The 20,939-nt window shown below is 44.6% G+C and overlaps 1 protein-coding gene across 1 annotated transcript in view; it reads right to left on the bottom strand.

Annotated features, from left to right (window-relative positions):
- Positions 1–3,256: 3,256 nt before the first annotated feature.
- Positions 3,257–20,939, bottom strand: part of piwil2 (piwi-like RNA-mediated gene silencing 2) — a 29,648-nt gene continuing 11,965 nt past the window's right edge. The window contains exons 10-24 of the mRNA XM_063017880.1: positions 20,292–20,372; positions 19,349–19,462; positions 18,363–18,551; positions 17,351–17,435; positions 12,386–12,475; positions 11,287–11,427; positions 8,621–8,734; positions 8,349–8,537; positions 7,752–7,853; positions 7,001–7,117; positions 6,462–6,550; positions 5,522–5,627; positions 4,738–4,991; positions 4,467–4,574; positions 3,257–3,739 (exon numbers count right to left, since the gene is read on the bottom strand). Coding sequence (XP_062873950.1) covers positions 3,583–3,739; positions 4,467–4,574; positions 4,738–4,991; positions 5,522–5,627; positions 6,462–6,550; positions 7,001–7,117; positions 7,752–7,853; positions 8,349–8,537; positions 8,621–8,734; positions 11,287–11,427; positions 12,386–12,475; positions 17,351–17,435; positions 18,363–18,551; positions 19,349–19,462; positions 20,292–20,372 — 1,936 coding nt within the window. The 3' untranslated portion in view covers positions 3,257–3,582. The remainder of the gene's footprint in view (positions 3,740–4,466; positions 4,575–4,737; positions 4,992–5,521; positions 5,628–6,461; positions 6,551–7,000; positions 7,118–7,751; positions 7,854–8,348; positions 8,538–8,620; positions 8,735–11,286; positions 11,428–12,385; positions 12,476–17,350; positions 17,436–18,362; positions 18,552–19,348; positions 19,463–20,291; positions 20,373–20,939) is intronic.

Raw genomic sequence — 20,939 nt, 5'->3', positions numbered from 1 at the left:
ATTTGTACATGCTTTTTTTGCATACCATATATTCTATATAAGCTTGTTGTACATTCGCTACACCTTACTTATTTCTATTTGTATTAGTTTCTCTTCTTTTTCTTGTTTCTTTTTCGGTGTCTATCACTCTGACTGATGCTGCTGTAATTCAAACATGTCTGGAAATTATAGGGGGGGGTCTTTGGAACTCTGTTAGTTGTTCCGAAATCTCACACATCAGTAGGTGGTCCGTCGAGTTCGACAATGACATCTATGTGCAGGGGTGGGCTCGGAGGTGACTATGGACGTCCACATTCGGGGCAGGGAAACTGGCCTGGGGGTTTCAGTGCTGCTACTGCTGCTTTCTTTTTTTGCACGTGCCTTAGAGATGCTGGCACGTCGTTTGTCCTCAAATATCTCTGTTGCTTTATGCGTCAGGGTGTGCCATCCAGTTCGGTCCTCTGTGCAAATATTTACGTGCTGTAACTATGAGCGCTTGTTTATAGCTGATCCATGCTGCTAATCATAATTAATCAAACAAAATTGCCTCAAGGTCTAGCTGTATTCATGCTGTGTTATTTTATGATATTTAATTATGTACAAATGGATCAAGATGCAACAATATTGATGAAAACAATATTTGATTTCAGACAAATCCAGACAAAACCTTTCAGGACTTTTCATATTTAGTGTCTTACTATATATCATAAAAATAGAGAATGTTCTTTCAAAACATCACTTTATTAAAGAAAATATAAGAACATCTGTTTGCGTCCTAAATGTAAACATTTGTTAAAAGCGTCTTTGTTTCATCACTCTGGAAAGATCTATAAGGGAGAGGTTCCCATCCAGCAGACCACAGACTGGTATCGAACCGCTGAGTCGTTTAATTGGTACCAGAGCCTTCGACTTCCTGTGGGGGGACAAACACCTTTTGTTAAACACATTCAGTCACGAGATGAAATGATTCAGGATTGATCATTGTGGATGAACAACACTTACATCCACCTTATTCTCCTTCTGTTCTCACTGAGCCGGCTGTGAGCTTAATGACAGTAATGACGTCTGGGAAAGTCTTCATAAAAGTTGGCTATAAACAGCCGAAAACTAAATATTAGTGCAGCCACACCCAGTTTTCCTCCAAACATTGGAGACTTAATACACAACACAAACAGATCATTGCAATAGTGCAGCATCTTCGCTGCCAAGTCGTCACTGCTGAGCCCCTGAGAAAGGCCCATAACCCTTAGTAGCTTTTAAAATTAAAAGAATAATTCTATCCCCTCGGCTGCCCCCGTTAGGGGTCGCCGGCAGATCGTGATCCGCATTATTGATTTGGTACAGTTTTTAGGCCGGATGCCCTTCCTGACACGACCCTCCCTATTTATCCGGGCTTTGGGACCGGCCCTACAGTGCACTGGTTTATGCATCCTAGTGGCCGGGTACCTATAGGACAATTTCTCCAATTAGCCTGGTGGCATGTTTTTGGACTGTGGGAGGAAACCGGAGCAACCGGAGTAAACCCACGCAGACACGGGGAGAACATGCAAACTCCACATAGCATGCAAACACCTGGGGATCGAACCCAGGACCTTCTTGCTGTGAGGCGACAGTGCTACCCACTTAGCCACGGTGCCGCCCTAAAAGAATAATTAAAGAATTAATAATAAAAGCATCCACTAAAAGCCATAAATGTACATTTCAGGTACAGTGCTGTTCCAATTAGATATATTTTCATACAGTTAATTACTGATATAAAGACGACCTGAGTTGCCACAACCTACAGTTTTTAAATCATCATTTACTTTAATAAATAAACAAAATTATTCAATGCCAACTAGTGCCTGCTAGTTCGAGGAGTTCGAATCCCATGCTGGGCTCACAAATACAGAGGGTGCATAGTGCCTTGCCTTTGAGGCGACACACATCAGTGCACCCTTAGTGCAGGTCCCAAGCATGAATAAAGGAGGGTTGTGTGAGGAAAGGCGTCTGGTGGTAAATCAAACAATTGATCCGCTGTGGCGACGCCTAACAGGAGCAGCCAGGAGGAATCGTTCATCATGGTCCCAAAAAAAAAAAAAGAGATTCCACCCTGTGTTCACAGCCCTGATACACAGTGTGAACGGGGAGGCCTGGCCTGCCACCCCCCAGTGTGGGTGTAGCTACAGCACCTCAGCTTATTCACTATAGAGACAAAAGTATTGGGACAATACTTTAATTATTGAATTCATGTTTCAGACATAACAGTTGCAATGAATCAGTTATATAGAGAAAATTATAGTTCCAGCTTTGCAGCAGCAGGTTAGGGAAGGCCCTTTCCTATTTCAGCATTAACAGCTCTGGAGCGTCTACATCAGCGCCCAGCTATACAAATGCTCATCTTTTGACTGAATGGACACAAATTCCCACAGACATTCTTCAAAGTCTTGTGAACTTTCAGCACGTATTTAGAATTTGTTCTGTTATTTATACAGCGGTAGCTTGAAACTGGACGTCAGGTCGGTTCTGGGAGAGTTTTAAAGACGTTGAGTTTTAAGGTATTTTTTCCCATAAGGATGTTTGGGAAACTTGTTAATGCGTCCATGGTCCCGTGGAGCTGCAGATATTTTAGTCTCATGTAAAATAATGAGGTTGTTTCTGACACTTAAACACTAAAAATAACACAAATATAATATAAACACACTGAAATACAATTACAAACAGTTAAAAATCAATAAAAACACAATAAAAACTGCACTTTAGTTTTACTTCTTTATTGTTTCCTGACGCTTCTTAATAGTGGAGATGCTCGATGTTGGAATACCGTATTCCCTTCAGCACCGGTGCATTCACATAACGATAAGCGTTTTAGACTCTGGGAGAAGCTGATTCTGATTCTCACCATTTCTCAGAAGCTGGAGCTGTAACACAAGTTTAAAAGTGAAACAGGGAGGAGAATCCAGATAAACACAGATACATGTGGAGCTGTAACCCTGGATCTGACGCTTATTCCACACTGATGCAGATTCAGATCAGATTCACACTTCGATGTTTAACTGCTTAAGCAGAGCGCTGAACAAAGCGTCTGGTTATTGTTCATCTAAAAGTAAATAAATTTATATATATATATATATATATTTTTTTTAAGAAACTGAACACGTTGAGTTTAAGGGTACAGATTTCTCGACGAAGGGCGTCGAGTTTCAAAGATTTTGGGTTTAAGAGACGTCGAGTTACAAGGTACCGCTGTATGTGTATATTTCAGTGCACAGACAGAGTAAAAACGTTTCCACGAAAGTTTGGAATGCAGAGTTGTTTTATTGAACAACAACAACAAACAGATCAATAACTTAACACAACTTTTTTGTAGACAGTTCAAACATTATAATGTCACTTATAAAACTTATAAAAAAATACAACAGAAACATTCTCAATCTTATAAACCTGTAGATGAACATAAAACAAAACCCCGTCGCTCCTTTAAGGCTTAAAAACCGAATCAACAAATGCAAAGGAAAATAAAAAACGTCCACGTCTGAGCGGCTCCTGACACGAGAGGAGAACGAACGTCCTCGTATCTGAAGTAAACATCACGCTCAGCGTTCTTCTCTTTCTCTCAGATTCTCACAGGAAGTAGAGTTTGTCGCAGAGCTGGATGGCGGGTTCGGCGTGGAGGTACTGGCCTGACAGAAAGGCCAGTTTGTGGGCGTATTTGCACGGCGCCGGGACACGGATCGTCCCCGGCCAGTTCCAGTACAAATGGCACATCTTGAAGGTCAACCTGACAGGATCAGAGGCGGGAAGATATATTACACACGCTGTAGTGTAGAGGGACAGCTGTAGCTCAGTGGGTGGAGCTTTGGGCTGTCAATCAAAAGCAGCCACTGTTGGGCCCTTGAGCAAGACCCTTAATCCTCTCGGCTACAATGACTGACTGCGCTCTGACCCCAGCTTCCAAATACAAGCAGGGATATGTGGAATTTTATTGTACTGGGCTCTACTGTGCTCTGTTTTACTGTATTCTCCTCTATTCTACTGTACTGTACTCTATTGGACTCTATTGCACTCCATTCTACTGGACTCTATTGCACTCTATTCTGCTGTACTCTCTTGTACTTTACTGCACTCTATTGTACTGTACTGTACTCTATTCTGTCCTCTATTGTACTTTACTGCACTCATTCTACTATACTCTGTTCTATACTACTCTACTGTACTCTATTCTAATGTACTGTACTCTGCTGTACTCTATTGTACTGTTTTACTGTACTCTCCTCTATTCTATTGTACCTTACTGTCCTGTTCTCTATTCTACTCTATTTTGCTGTACTCTACTATACTGCATTCTGATGTACTCTTCTGTATTCTACTGCACTCTTCTACTCTACTGAACTCTATTCTATTCTGCTGTATTGTACTATACTGTGTTCTATTGTACTCTGCTCTACAATCAGTGTGTGAAAGTCACGTGTATGATGCAGCGTGCTTGTGTCAGGTCAGTACTGTACCTCTGGATGTGATCGGGCGTGAGGTTTGCCGTGTTGTATATGGACACGTAGTGGGTTGGGATACCACAGCCCTGACGAATCGAGTGAGCCATGAGGTAGAAATCCACCCTACAACATATATGTATATATATATATTCAGACAAACAGAGCCCTGATGTTAACACTGTGAGATGAACCACACACAATCAGATCGACATCTAATAGATCCCTCACCCTCACACCCACCATCAGATCAACAGTGTAAATCATGCAGAACAAGAAGACTACAAACCAGTCTTTGTTTGTGACGGTGTGGTCGAGCACGGTTCCCGGAGGTGGTGTTCCGAACCCCTGCCCTCCGTACGAGTACAGCGTGGTGTTGATCCTCTTCTGCACCACGATGAAGGCCAGTTTGGGCTCGTAGTTGGGAAAGGTTTCGAAGCACTTGAGGATCTGCGGGATCTCGTACAGCTCCACCGTCTTCAGCTGGCTGTCCGAGACGCCGTCGCGGTAGATCACGATCTTCTCTGGGAAGCTGTGGTTCACCTACAACACACACACACACACACACACACACGGTTACCCAGACTGCACACACACTACAGGACCAAAAGTATGCAGACACCTGAGTGTTTTACATTCCGCGCCAAACCCCCCCCCCCCCCCCGCACCTTTGATATGGCTTACTACACAATTTGGAAGGTGCCTGTGGTAATTTGTGCCTATTCAGTAATAAAAAGTATTTATAAAAGAGGCCTGATTCTTCATTAGTGTTCAAATTCATCCCAAAGAGGTTTAGTAGGGTTGAGAACCAGGCTCTGATAGCAATCAGAAGATCGCTGGTTCAAGCCCCACCACTGCCAAGTTGCTACTGTCGGGCCTCTATGCAAGGCTCTTAACCCTCAACACATCATACACACACACACACACACACACACACACACACACACACACACACACACACTGCAGAGTTAAGCAGGATTTTAAGGCTGTTGATGTTTTACAGGTAAAAAACAGAAAATATAAACCCGTGAAGAATAAAGAACGTTACGTGCTGCACGGTGAGAACCTTTTACCTCGTAGTATTTCTGCAGAGCAGCTAGGAGACACACTCGAAAACCGTTAATCATCTCCTCGTTGGGCATCTGGAACGTGACTCTGGAGTACCACCGGGTCAGCAGACTGAATCACACACACACACACACACACAGCGTAAAGTTCTTCTGTCTGATAGAGCTACTGTTATACCTTATTTAACTGTGTGTGTGTGTGTGTGTGTGTGTGTGTGTGTGTGTGTGTGTGTGTGTGTGTGTGTGTGTGCTTCGACCAGCCAGCAGAGGTCACAATCTCAGCAGCAATGAGAAACCCCTGCCTGACCATTGTTATACCACGGTGGTGTGGTAGCGCATCAGACCTCCGAGCGCCTCATGAGTGATTTGTACAGATCTTGTGCGATCCTATCTACACCTCAGGTGACCCTATGTGGTGTCCTGATCCCTGAGCTGAGGACTGACACGCCCAGTTCCACATTTTTACCATGGTGAGTTTCTATTAGCATCTGTAGGGTCAAAAATATACAGAGAGTAACTTAGCATTGCCTATATAAGACTGAGTGCTGTCTACAACTTCTCTGTGCACATATAAATACAGCTAGCTTTACTCCCCCTATTAAAACATACTGTACATGGAACAGTGGTCTCTTTCCACATTGGGGAAGAAATCATGAACCGTAACCGTGTGCCGGGTGTAACTTTGTGATTCATGCAGATGTAATTCAAGAACCAGACATGATTTAAAAGCTAAAAACACAGAGGACATTGTTCACAGTCAAGCATGTGTTATAACAGCACAGGGTTCGACGCTGGCACAAGAAAGAAGTCCTTGTCACAGCATCTGACCCAGCAGATTTAAGTCAGAGAAAAAGAACAAGTGCAGAAATCACTGAAGTCAGAGAGTCATGTGGATGACCGGGTGTGGTTCTCTAAACCCAGTCAGGATGTGATTACTGTAAGTTACCTGTTCAGACTGGCCACAAATCCCATCACAGATCTGCTCCTCTTGCTGGTGTCATGATGAACGTCCACGCCGATCACCATCAGGTGTTTCTGCCCAAAAATATAGTAAATATATAGTAATATTGATCAACATGTTGAGTTTGAATCCCAGCTCTGTCATACAGCCACTGTTGGGCCCTTGACCCTCTCTCTGTGACCCTGTGCTCTGACCCCAGCTTCCAAATGAGCTGGGATATGATATGAGCTATATATGTATATACGACAAATATAGACGTTCTATTCCCTTTCTAACACCAATGCAGAGTGTTGGAACCCGAGTCCACACAAATACAACTAGGTGTGTTTGAAGCGAGGAAAGGTCGGTCGGCGTCTCTTCCCGCAGCCGCTGTGACATGTGATCTCCGGGACCGGTCTGGACGCCTGCGTGAGTTTGTGTGTGGGGGGACCAAGAGCTTAGCGTGACTCTCTGTACAAGGTACGACTTCTGTGGGAATTCAGCACTGGCAGGTAATACTGGGTTTAATTTTGAGGCTCACTGACCAGAGGGACGTTGACGGTCCAGAGCTCTCCTCCCAGCTTGCAGTTGATCTGTAGGAGGATTTTCTGCGCGATGCTACGAAGCTTCTGTTGTTGTGAGATGGTGCGAACGTTGATGACCTAAAACCAGGAGACACAAAGAGAGAAAAACACCAAATTACAACCAACTATGATCCAAAAAAACATGTAAAGCATGATGCTGGACTCCAAGGCACTATGGTGGAGGATCTATTATGGTATGAGCAGCACTTTAATAAAAAGAACTGTATAACATAACAGAGGTGCACCCTATGGTGCCCCATATTAAAGTGTGACAATGCCCTCATAAACATGGCAAAAGTGATTTAGAGCTTCAGAAAAGCTGTTTCATTTATTTTATTCTATTACTCCCTTCTCTCCCAATTTCGTCGTATCCAGTTCCCCAGTTGTATCTTCTCTACTGTTGCAATAGCCAAGCGCAAAGACGGTGAATAATGAACCAGAATGGAATATTCACCATCTCTGTGCCGGTGCTTCGACCTGCCAGCAGAGGCCGCTAACGCAGCAGTAATACAGTGTGTGTAAGCGCCTGACCGGTCGACAGCACAGCTGATCTCAGCGGAGGTGAGCTAAAACAGTACACCGATGTGCCACCCTAGCACCAAAGCGGTCACTTTAAAACAAATACTTGTTCATTTATTTTGAATTAGTCAGTGTTTCCGATATTTTGTCCACCCCCTGTATTCAGGCCCCGATATGGACGGAATATAAATACCTGCGATGGACACGGACTTTGGACGCAGCAGAGCTTCTTAATGGCGCTGTACAGGTCATCTCTGTTCCCCGTCAAAATACAAACCACCATCTGCACGTTGGGCTACAAATACAAATGCATGAACACACACACGAATTACAGCCAAAAGTATGTGGACACCTTTAATCTCCTATAAAGACATAAAGAGGTCTGAGCTCAACACTACTGAACATCTTAGGGATGAACTGGAACACTGCAGTCCTAAGACATGCAGTCGAGCCAACTGAAGCTACTAAAAGTGTGTGTGAGTGTGTGTGTGTTTGCCCTGTGATGGATGGACTGACGACCTGTCCGAGGTCTTTCGCCCAACGAATCGGACCCACTGCGACCCTGACCAGGATAAAACAGTGAATAAACAGACTATGAATAAATACAGGTCAGGCATTTTCATCTGACTTCATGGCCTAACTGACTAAAGAGGCACAAATTCTCACAGACCCACTCCCGAATCTTGTGAAAAAGCCATCCCAGGAGAGTGGAGACTGTTAAAGCTGTTAAATTGGCCCATGCTCAGGTATCTACATGTGTTTTAATCATGAACCATCCTTGTTTTCTCACCTCGCTGGTTAACTGGGAGTGAAGGGTTTTGATGTAGGTTTCGGTTCGGTCGTCGCGGAGCTCCACGCGGATCGGTCGGTCCAGTCTGATCCCCATCGGTCCGGCCACTTTGCCGAACGTGGACACCAGCTCCTCGGCCTGGTCCGCGGCCCTCCGAGGGTAGAAAACCACCCAGCAGTACAGGGGGATCTGACGGGGGCGGAGAAACGGTAAAACGTTACTGGTCCAGGTTCTGACCTTGGTGTTTAATAAGGCCAGAAAAACACACTCACGCAGCTGATGGACGAGTCCCTCACCACCTCTCTGGACCAATCAACAGCCGGCGACGTGGAGAAGGAGGCCGACTGCAGACAGATCGTTTCCACGGGCAGAGTCCGTCCCTGCGTCTACAATCACATGGACAGAGAGAGAAATACTGTGGACTATACCCTTAATCTACCCATAATCACCCAGAATGCATCACCAAAAGTATTCAGACCCTTTGCTGTGGGTCTACAAATTAATGAGATGTATCTAGAACTCACTTGGACTCCACCTGCTGCGGTCCGAATTAATTGGGGGCCCTTATAGACGCGGGTGTGCCATCATCAATCGTCACACCATCACCATTTCACTGCTGCTGTCTTATTAACCCACTGTCACGTTTACATTATCAGGGTTAAGGGCCTTCCTCAAGGGCCCAACAGTGACAACCTTGCAGTGATGGGGTTGAAACCAGTGACCCTTTGATTACTAGTCCAGTACCTTAACCACTGCTGCCATATCGCCACCTTGTTGCTAGGTTCTCTTTACTGCCATAATGTGCTCCTATCAGTGTTAACTTCGTGTGAACCTTTTTTTCATGATGAAAACGAGACGATGACTAAATAGAAACTACAAAAAAAGATAAAAACTATGACGAAATGAATCGACACTTTCGTCAACGAATAAAAACGAGACGAAAATGTTTGGCAGGGACGACATCCAATCAGAACTGATTTAGTTTTGTGGAAGGTAGGGACAAGTTAGAAAGAGATCCAATCATAACTACTTTAGCGTATGTGGAGGGGCGGGACAAGCCAGGTAGCCATCCAATCAGTACTAATCTTTTGCGGTAAGACCACACTCGCACAGATTTGATCTAATCCCGGGAAGACCAGACTAGGCTGTGAACTTTGTTTACTCATGGAACTGGATTAACTCCACAATGTCAACAGGGAGAAAGATGAGAGCCGATATATCTGGACACGTTTCTCATTTGACGTCATGAAAAACAAGACGATGTGTGTAAACCATGTTGGGCGACGATCTCGGGTAAAAACACAACAGATCTGAAACATCTGGCACCGCTGGCAGTATAATGGCAACATAACATCACAGCTGCTTTTATGGTACCCAGTTTTATAAAGAATGTAATATGCAATTTGTTATAAACAATGCATATATGTTTCAGGCAGAGCGGAACTACTGCTCATTAATATTTTGTTATTGTTATGCTCAATAAGCAGCTCAGGTAAATAAAGATGTTTGAAATAAGTTACATCTGGTTTTGTGTGTATTGCACATTCAAACATTAATAATATTCCATAACTGGTTAAAAATGTTTCATTTTGTGTAAGTGTATATAATGACAAATAATTTAAGGGAACTGATAAAAAAGCATTTACATTTTACACCCTTTATATGTATTTTAGGGCGGCACGGTGGCCAAGTGGGTAACACTGTCGCCTCACAGCAAGAAGGTCCAGGGTTCGAACCCCAGGTGGGGCGGTCCGGGTCCTTTCTGTGTGGAGTTTGCATGTTCTCCCCGTGTCTGCGTGAGTTTCCTCCGGGTGCTCCGGTTTCCTCCCAGTCCAAAGACGTGCAAGTGAGGTGAATTGAAGACACTAAATTTGTCCATGACTGTGTTCGATATAATCTTGTGTAATGAATAACTACCGTTCCTGTCATTAATATAACCAATGTGTAAAAACATGACGTTATAATCCTAATAAACAAACAAATATGTATTTTAGTCGACTGAATTGACTGTAGATTTCGTCGACTATATTCTTATGATAATTAGTCGACTAAAACTAGACTAAAACTAAAACAATTCAGATGACTAAATTATGACTAAAACTAAATCAAAATTTGCTGTCAAAATTAACACTGGCTCCTATAAAGCCAAAAACGGACCCCGTACCCCTTGAACCGCAATTCTGGCTCGTATCGATCTAAAGAGCACAAACATCAAAGGAACGAGACCACAAAGCGTGGTCCACAGAGACATGGTCGGGGTGGGATGCCCGAACTCCAAATAAATGCCCATGCTTTTGGATTAGGAGGTCCAACAAGGTCATACTGATGAGTCCAGAAGGAAAACATTCATTTTTAGGTACAGTCACCAGTTATACAACCCAATGAGGGCAGCGGTCACCTCACTTGGATGTCTTTGTACTGTGGGAGGAAAGTACGCTAGCGCACCAGAGTCGGGGTTTCTAGATGCATCGTATCGAAACTCGGCTCTGCCTTTCCGACCGGGTTGGGCGGCAGTATGAACAACGTTTGGCTGTTGTTCAGGGTTAGGGGGAGAGTCGGGAGCATAGGTCCTCATAACTGGTGCGACTGCGGCCCCTGCTGGTTGACTGACGGCGCCTGCACAGGGCTGAGGAATAACACTGAGGGGGGTGTGACCCTCCGTGCGCAGTGTCTCTCGGTGGATGAACTCGGCTCGTGCGGGTGAAAAATGCCGGCTGTACCGATTGCGTGCCGGAGGGGGCGCAAGTCAGTTGAGTGGCGTCCTCAGTCAGTGGCAAAAGGGTCGAATCAGTATAGAGGAGCAATCAGGGTAACTGGACACCATTAGAATGGGGATAAAAGTTTTCTACCACCGCCAAGTTGCCACCTGGGTTCCTAAGCAAGGCCCTTACCTCTCAATTGCTCGAACTGTATGTGGTGTGTGTGTGTGTGTTCTCACCACCAGTATTTCGTCACTGATCTCCAGCCCCCAGCGGGACAGTTCGCTCTTCGCCTCCTCGTTGGTGCTGATGCTGTGTATCAGCTGTTTTATGGAGTGTGTGTGCTGCTCCGCACTCACATTAATGTGCATCGTCAGATCCTGTGAAGCAAAAGGGGTCAGGAGAATAACAGGAGAGCTAAACGTGTTCACATGAGCAGATCAAATCTGATCTGAATCGAAAGGATTTCTGGGTACATTTTTTGAATTTAAACTCTCCATTGCAATTCGTTTGCCGCCTGAAACACTCCGGCGACGCTCAAGTAGAGACGTACATATGTACGCGACCCGGGCGCTTCTTTTCACCTGCAAACGGCGGATCCTACAAAGAGCCGTATCGCATACAGGGAGTCACCCGCGACTAGTGCGACTGCCTTGACCAGCCAGCAGAGGGGGCAACTGCAAGGACCGGACAGGTTGTCAGCACCACCGAGATTCAACCTCAAGAGGTACGAGTTCTCAGAAGTGGTAGACCGCGGTGGTACCACAACACCAGGACTCGACGTTGCGTCCGGGTGTTAGGGACAACCCTACGCATGCCGGCCTGCGTTGTTACCACAGCAACCAGGCAAAACGACTACAGTACAAATTGTAACTTGCTGTGTTCGGCACACATGGAGCCAAAGAACCTGAGTGATATATGGCGGCATGGATGGGAATTTTGTCATTTCCAATTCCCCCATTGTGGATCCACTGTCCAAGAGGAGCCGCAGACCACATATGTGCCCCTCCCTCCCCCAAACCAGCCCAGGAGATCCTATATTAAAGCAGCATCAGCGAGGAGAATCCGTCCATCCGACCCACCCTCCCTCAGACGCATTTTTCCCCCAATCTTGTCATTTTTAATTCACAGTTACAATACTGCATCTCCTCTGCTGCTTGCACCGCCCCAACGCTGGCCGAGGAGAGCCCCAGACCATCATCGACCTCCCTCAGGGACGTCTGAAGTCTTGGGCTGCTTCCTTACAAGGCTCCTCGACCATCCAGCGAGAGTTCCATTAACAACCCACATCTGTGGATTCGACAGCCAGTCATCAACTGTGGGGTGAAATTCTCGTACCTTCATGGCTCTGAAGTCTTTCCTCATTTTCTCCGGGATTCCAGTCATGAAGGAGAGTTCAGGTAACAGGAGGAGCTCACCTGTAATCACCTGATGAAAGAAACAACATCATCAAGTCCTGAACCCGGGGTTCAGTCAAAACTAATGCGCCGCAACACGATGCCATCAGCCAATCAGCATTACAGACTCTATACAGACAGAAGTATTGGGACACCCCTTCTAATTAATGAATTCAAGTATCTTAGTCACAACATTTGCTGACAGGTGTATTAATTAAGAGGGATATAAAGAAAATCTTGTCTAGGGAAGGCCCTTTCCTGTTCCCTTTCCAGCACAAGGCCTGCCTGCTCTCATTTCTCTGAAAGCTCAGCGATGGCACATCCAGGATGTCACAAAAGATCCAAGTAGGAATGTAAACAAGCCGGCCCAACTGTTGATTTCACAAGCAATTAAATAATCCTGTTTTTATTGTGTTCTTTCATTTATTTTTACCTTTTGCAAACAAAACAAAAGGTTTAATATTTATTTGTGCACTTAATTATTACACTGCATTTCTAAATTTAGCCAACAGGAGGCGGTATGCGATTACAATTGAGTCTCAATCTGCCAGTCTAGATTTAATTCTCTGTCCAGTTTATTCTTGGTTCTATTTTACATTTATGAACACGTTTAGAATCTGAAGCCTGCAACACACTCAAAAAAAAAATGGGACGGGGGCTTTAAAATGCTTCAGGATCATTTAGAATCCCAGCTCTACACAGACACATCTGAAGCGGGGTGGGATGATGGTCGATGCCCGGGATGGATTGGTCTCCTGTCTGGGGTTTTTTACTGCACTGTACCCAGTAATTCCAGGGAACCCACAGCGACCTTGACCAGGATCAAGCGGTAATAAAACATTAAGTGTAGCATCACTGCTCCCTGCACCTTCACGTGTCGGGTTTCAATCCACACATCTGATTCACACAAAGCAACCGAACTACTGTATATAAATAAAAGGTTATTATTGTTAAAATAAAGTAGTTCAAAGGTAACCATAGCAACCACCACTTAAAATATGTTGAAGGTGAGGGATAAGAGTTCTAAATTAAACAGGTTTACTGTTTTCTTTACATTACATACACACACAAACATATGCACACACTCACTCACAAACTCTCATGCATGCATACACCACCCGAACACACACACACACACACACTCAGATTCTGACACACATTACACTTACACACATACACACACAAACTAACTCAAACTCACACACACAAAATCATATGCACACTACACACACACACATAGATTCTGACACACATTACGCTTACACACACTCACTCACACACTCTTATGCATGCATACACACCTAGATTCTGACTCACATTACGCTTACACACACACACACACACACAGACTAACACTCAAACTCACACACACTTAAACTGAAACACATTACACTTACATATATACACACACCAACATTAAATCATATGCACACTACAAACATACACAAACACATGCACACACACTCACAAAAGTTTCATGCATGCATACACCCCCTAACACACACTCTTAGATTCTGACACACATTATGCTTACACACACACACTGCGACACATAAACTCACATATATGCACACACACACACACAACTCAAACTCACACACCCACACCAACACTAAATCATATGCACACTACAACACACACACACACAAACACATGCACACTCACGCACACTCAAACTCTATATACACCCCCCTAACACACACACACACACTTAGATTGAAACACATTACGCTTACATATACATACACACACACCCACCAACACTAAATCATATGCACACTACAAACTCACACACACATACACACTGCGACACAAACTCGCATAAATGCACACACACAACTCAGACTCACACACCCACACTAAATCCTACGCACACTACAACACACACACACAAACACATGCACACTCACACTCAAACTCTATATACACCCCCCTAACACACACACACTTAGATTGAAACACATTACGCTTACATATACACACACACACACACACCAACACTAAATCATATGCACACTACAAACTCACACACACATACACACTGCGACACATAAACTCGCATAAATGCACACACACAACTCAGACTCACACACCCACACTAAATCCTACGCACACTACAACACACACACACACAAACACATGCACACTCACTCAAACTCTATATACACCCCCCTAACACACACACACTTAGATTGAAACACATTACGCTTACATATACATACACACACACCCACCAACACTAAATCATATGCACACTACAAACTCACACACACATACACACTGCGACACATAAACTCGCATAAATGCACACACACAACTCAGACTCACACACCCACACTAAATCCTACGCACACTACAACACACACACACACAAACACATGCACACTCACACTCAAACTCTATATACACCCCCCTAACACACACACACTTAGATTGAAACACATTACGCTTACATATACACACACACACACACCAACACTAAATCATATGCACACTACAAACTCACACACACATACACACTGCGACACATAAACTCGCATAAATGCACACACACAACTCAGACTCACACACCCACACTAAATCCTACGCACACTACAACACACACACACAAACACATGCACACTCACACTCAAACTCTATATACACCCCCCTAACACACACACACTTAGATTGAAACACATTACGCTTACATATACACACACACACCAACACTAAATCATATGCACACTACAAACTCACACACACATACACACTGCGACACATAAACTCGCATAAATGCACACACACAACTCAGACTCACACACCCACACTAAATCCTACGCACACTACAACACACACACACACAAACACATGCACACTCACACTCAAACTCTATATACACCCCCCTAACACACACACACTTAGATTGAAACACATTACGCTTACATATACACACACACACCAACACTAAATCATATGCACACTACAAACTCACACACACATACACACTGCGACACATAAACTCGCATAAATGCACACACACAACTCAGACTCACACACCCACACTAAATCCTACGCACACTACAACACACACACACACAAACACATGCACACTCACACTCAAACTCTATATACACCCCCCTAACACACACACACTTAGATTGAAACACATTACGCTTACATATACATACACACACACCCACCAACACTAAATCATATGCACACTACAAACTCACACACACATACACACTGCGACACATAAACTCGCATAAATGCACACACACAACTCAGACTCACACACCCACACTAAATCCTACGCACACTACAACACACACACACACAAACACATGCACACTCACACTCAAACTCTATATACACCCCCCTAACACACACACACTTAGATTGAAACACATTACGCTTACATATACACACACACACACACACCAACACTAAATCATATGCACACTACAAACACACACACACGCACATCTACAAACTCTCATGCATACACACCTAACATACACACTTAGATTCTGACAAACATTACACTTACACATACATACACACACACACAAACTCGCACTCAAACTCACACACATACATACTGACACATAAATACTCACACAAACTAACACACATACATGAATACACACTCGTACATACATACACAAACACACTCAAACTTACATGCACTCACACACACACACACACACTAACATACATACCCACAAACACACACTTGCACATACATGCACTAACACACACACACACACAAAAGAATTGTGACCAAATACTGACCAAACAGGCGTCCATACATACAAAACTGTCCGTGCCTGCTCTACACAGAGCCGTAACGTGCACAGAGGAACACGCTAGGTTGGAGTATTCCCTCACCACGTGTGCTGGGTTCCTGATGGTACCCCATCTGTACCAGTGTCTCAGCAGTGCTGCACCACCCCAGCCAGCCCCACCATCCATTATTTGGCTACAGCAGGGCACCGTCGGCACTTATTTCTTACATCAGCTCAGAATAAAACAAGTTTTTAAGCAGCCGAGTTACTCCTGGCACAGATCCGTCACCACCGCTAACGATCCCAATTCATCTTCGGCGTGGCACTGTCGCTCGAGTCGAAATAAAACCCGCCAGCCGTGCTGACGCTGCACTGCTGTCTGAACCGGTCAGATGAACGGAGGGTTTTGAACGAGTAATCTTTATACAGGACACTGCTGTGAAAAAGTATTCACCCCCCACCACCCTCGTCTTCTGTTTTTGTTATTTTGTCCTGGTTAAATATTTTAGATCTTTTAAAGTTAAAGACACGATATTAAGATTTATTTATTTACTTAATTATTTAAAACGTATAACACCCATGTGAATAAGTAATCAGCCCCTAAACCTTTGTTAAGTAGCTAAGGGGGCATTTCTTTTTGACAGATTTACACATGCCCAAAAGTATTTGGACGCCTGACCATGAGCATGTCGGACGTCCAGTTTCAAAAACAAACTGTATTACTGAGTGACGTCTGTGTGAGCGTCTATGTATGGGAATTTGTGCCCGCAAGTCAAAAGACAGCTGCATTTGTATGACTGGGTGATGATTGATCAGTTGGTGTTCCGGTTCATCCCAGAGCTGTTAAGTGGGGCTGAGGTCAGGACTGTGCAGGTCTTCCCTAAACCTTTATAATTGATTTATTACACCTATTAGACATGACTTCAATAATTAGAACGGGTGTCCCAATACTTTTGTCCTTATAGTTTAGAAGAAATTGGAAATAAAGAGGGCAAATAAAAAGGCCACTAACAAAGGTCTCAGCCAACCTACCACCCTTAGACATAGCCAATCAGGTCTGTATGTAGATGCCCGAACAGCAGGGGTTTTGAACCCATGATCCCTAAAATCTATTATCATTAACTCCTGGGTCTCACCTTTCCTCCTGGTTTGGACCGTTCCTTGGGCCGATGGATTAATAAAGGCTGATCCAGTTCCTTTATGGTGATACCGTAGTTCTTCCTGTCAACAGAATAAAGACAAAAAACAACAAATAATTGTTTGGTTCTGTAATTTTATGGTATATTTTAAACCTACTTTAAATAATATTAATTAAAAACAAAAATAAAAGCAGGTGATGAAGGGTTAGGGTTACCTGACCGGGCACCACACAAATACAACTGTGCGTGTTTGAGGGAGGGAAGGTGGGATGGGGTCCTGTCCTGTAGCAATATGCTACCTTCAGGACGTGTAAGTGTTGCAATGGGAAAAATTAAAAAAAAAATGTATATACAATATGGACACCCCTATTAATGATCGAATGTAGTTGTTTCTGCAACATTCATTACAAACAGTAAATGTGCCATGCTTTTATCATTGTGGCAACACTTTGGGGAAGTCCCCCTGTTGGACTAGGTGTGGTCAAAGGAGCTCCTGTTTCCTACACACTCGACCCAACTCAACACTTCTGTGACTTCACTGACCCTACTGACTGAATGGGCACAAATTCCCACAGACAGACACACTCTTGTAGTAGGCTTGTAGAAAGACAAAAGGCAGTTGTAGCCTAGTGGTTAAGGTGCTGGTCCAGTAATCAGAAGGTTGTCAGTTCAAGCCCCACTACTGCCAGGTAGTGCTTGAGCAAGGCCCTTAACCCTCAATTGCTTAGATTGTATGCTGTCACAACGGAATGAGGTGTCCGCATACTTTTGGTGATGTGGTGCAGGGTTTTTCGAACCCTGGGTCGAGACCCACCCAAAAAAAACTGTCTCGCAAATAAAAAAATAAGAAGAAATGAACTAATTAAACCACAGTGGTACCAGATTGTTTTGTGTTTGGTATTGATGCGTCGTTTGTGTTGCCTGACGTGTATAAAAACAGCACTGATGGACCCAGATCAGGATGGATTCGTTTTCCTGCAGCCCTGTTGCAGTGTGAAGCAGAATGAACCTGTAGTAATCGACGAAGGTGGTCTGGGAGCCGTCGGCCATGGTGAAGGAGTCTTTGGGCGATTTGGACCACTCTATATCGTCCACGCGGTAGGTCCGGTTGTTGTAGCGGGTGATGACGATGGAGCCGATCAACTCCTTGGTGCACTCGTCCTGGAAACTCTCCCGACTCTGCTGGTAGATCACGGTCCTATAAAAACACGTTAGAATGTTCTGCTGGTGAAAGTTACTGGTTTAACCGGAGACACATGTGGCTGGTCGATGTGGAAATTTCATTTGGGGCGTAGGGAGGAGGGAGAACTCCCAATATTTAAAGTGGATTGAGACAGTTTTGCTATCGGCCGGCCGGATGTCTACACAGACATGATCGTCTATGTCTGGGTGGAATGGGGTTTGATGCCCTGCGAAGGATTGCCCCCTGTCCAGGGTATTCCAGCCTTGTGCCCAGTGTCTCCCATCAACCCTGCCCAGATGTTGAAAATGAAATGAAACATAAAACGAAATACATTTAGGATGATAGTTCCTCAGCAAGAAGGACTCTGGGCTATCATAAGGTTGGGGGTTCAAATCCCAGCTCCACTGTCCCTGCACTGTCCCAGCTTCCAAAATACACTGACACTCATGCAGATTAAATGGAAATGTACTGCCCCCTAGTGTCTATATACTCGAACTGACACTCATGTAGCTTAAATGGAAATTTACTGCCCCCTAGTGTCTATATACTCGAACTGACACTCATGCAGATGTAAACCATAGACCAGAGAACGAGAGAGCTGTACACAAAGCCTCAGTACAGAGCGCATCTCCGTCTTCGTCGCGTTAACGAGGTTAAAATCAGACCCATGTCCTAACGACCTAGACGGAAGCGAATTCCGACTCTTCCACGCACCTCCTCGTTAGTGTCCACCCACCAACTTATCAATGATGATAAAATAAGTGATGGTGTAGCATTCGTGTGACGTTGGTGTTACCCGTTATCTCACTTACATGACGTCGAGGACCGAATCGTTGCGCAGCACCTTGTGTGAAACGTCCACGCCCAGATACAAACCTCCATCAGTACGTTTGATACAGGTGGTGTAACCCGGCCACACCTGCAGCCTGATGAACACAAAAAACGGTCGATGTTTTAGTCGCTGGACATCGTACAGAAAGTCATGCAAAGCTCTGTGTATTCCAGACAGCAGGAGTCGCTGTTGCAGACGCAATGAAGAGGATCCCTATCTGACCGTCCCTCCCTTTAAACACTCCTGGCCACTAGGAGGCGCTATTAAGTGCTTATTTTATTTGTATTTTGTTTATGCCTTTTCTCCCCTCTTTCTCACGACTTTTTTAGCGCGTCCAATTGCCTGATTGCGTCACGCTTCCTCTCCACTAATGCCGATCCCCGCTCTGATTCGAGGAGAACAAAGCTAACCCACGCCCCCTCCGACACGTGGGCAGCAGCCGAGTGCTAATGCGGATCAGCCCTGTGTACAGAGAGACACACCCTGATCGACGCACTCCTTCCCCATCTCTGTGCAGGCGCCATCAATCAGCCAGCAGAGGTCATAGTTGCATCAGTTATGAGAGAGTCCCTATCCCATCCCGCCCTAGCAGAAACGTGTCTAATGCAGGCACTGGCAACTATGCCCGCTAGCTGGCGCCCAGCCGACCGGTGACAGCGCCTTCCAGCATACATTTAATCAAGAATCCAAGATGTAATATCATCAATTCATCCATTTACCTATTCATGTATTCATGTACCCACCCAGCCAAAAGTGCATTTCCTCCAGTCCAGATGTATACAGAGCATTTTTGTGCTACGGGTAAATTATATTACAAAAATAAATGTATTTTTCATTAGATTCTCCTTCGAAATAGCTAACAAATGCTTCTTTGTCTGACCGGACACAAATGGGCGCAGGTATGGTAAGAGAGTGATGGATACCTGTGTTTGCCAAGAACGACAGCACTTCTGGGATCGTAATGATTCCTGCCTATCAGCTTTAGCCCCAAAATCTTCATCACTCTGAGAGAGAGAGAGAGAGAGAGAGAGAGAGAGCGAGAGAGAGAGAGAGAGAGAGAGAGAGAGAGAGAGAGAGAGAGAGAGATGTAAGTGCTGTTAGTCAGTCCAAATCATTCAAAACGGAACAATAAAAGAGCCCGACAGGGCAGGACGAGAAAAGAAACGATTGTGAGAGGAAGAAAAGCGAGGTGAGAGGGTGAGCGAGTCCGGTCTCCTTTATACACCGTGTGGAATAAAAGTCAGTCCAGACGAACCGAACTGGCGGTGGTCATTTTCAGCTCTGCAGCGATTTATTGTCTTATTACTGTTGCCATGGTAATCCAGCTCACTAAAGCCAGCACTTCTATTACGTTTGATTGAAAACACGCGAAAAAAAGAGACTTTCCTCGCAACAGGGAACTGGGCTCAACGCTTTCAGCCCAGAGCTCCTGATTTTCCTTCGTCCGCGTGATCAGCGACAAACTTCAGCTCGGCTTTAAGGTGCTGCTGCTGTTGTTGCAGGGTAAAACTCACACGACCGCGGACAGTGTGGCCTCAATTCCAGCAGCTTCTAGTAGACGACATCTTTTG

Source organism: Trichomycterus rosablanca, chromosome 21 (genome assembly GCF_030014385.1).
Source record: "Trichomycterus rosablanca isolate fTriRos1 chromosome 21, fTriRos1.hap1, whole genome shotgun sequence".
Lineage (NCBI taxonomy): Eukaryota > Metazoa > Chordata > Actinopteri > Siluriformes > Trichomycteridae > Trichomycterus > Trichomycterus rosablanca.
Note: the sequence above shows the minus strand (reverse complement) of the source record. Positions and strands in the feature narration are given on the sequence as shown.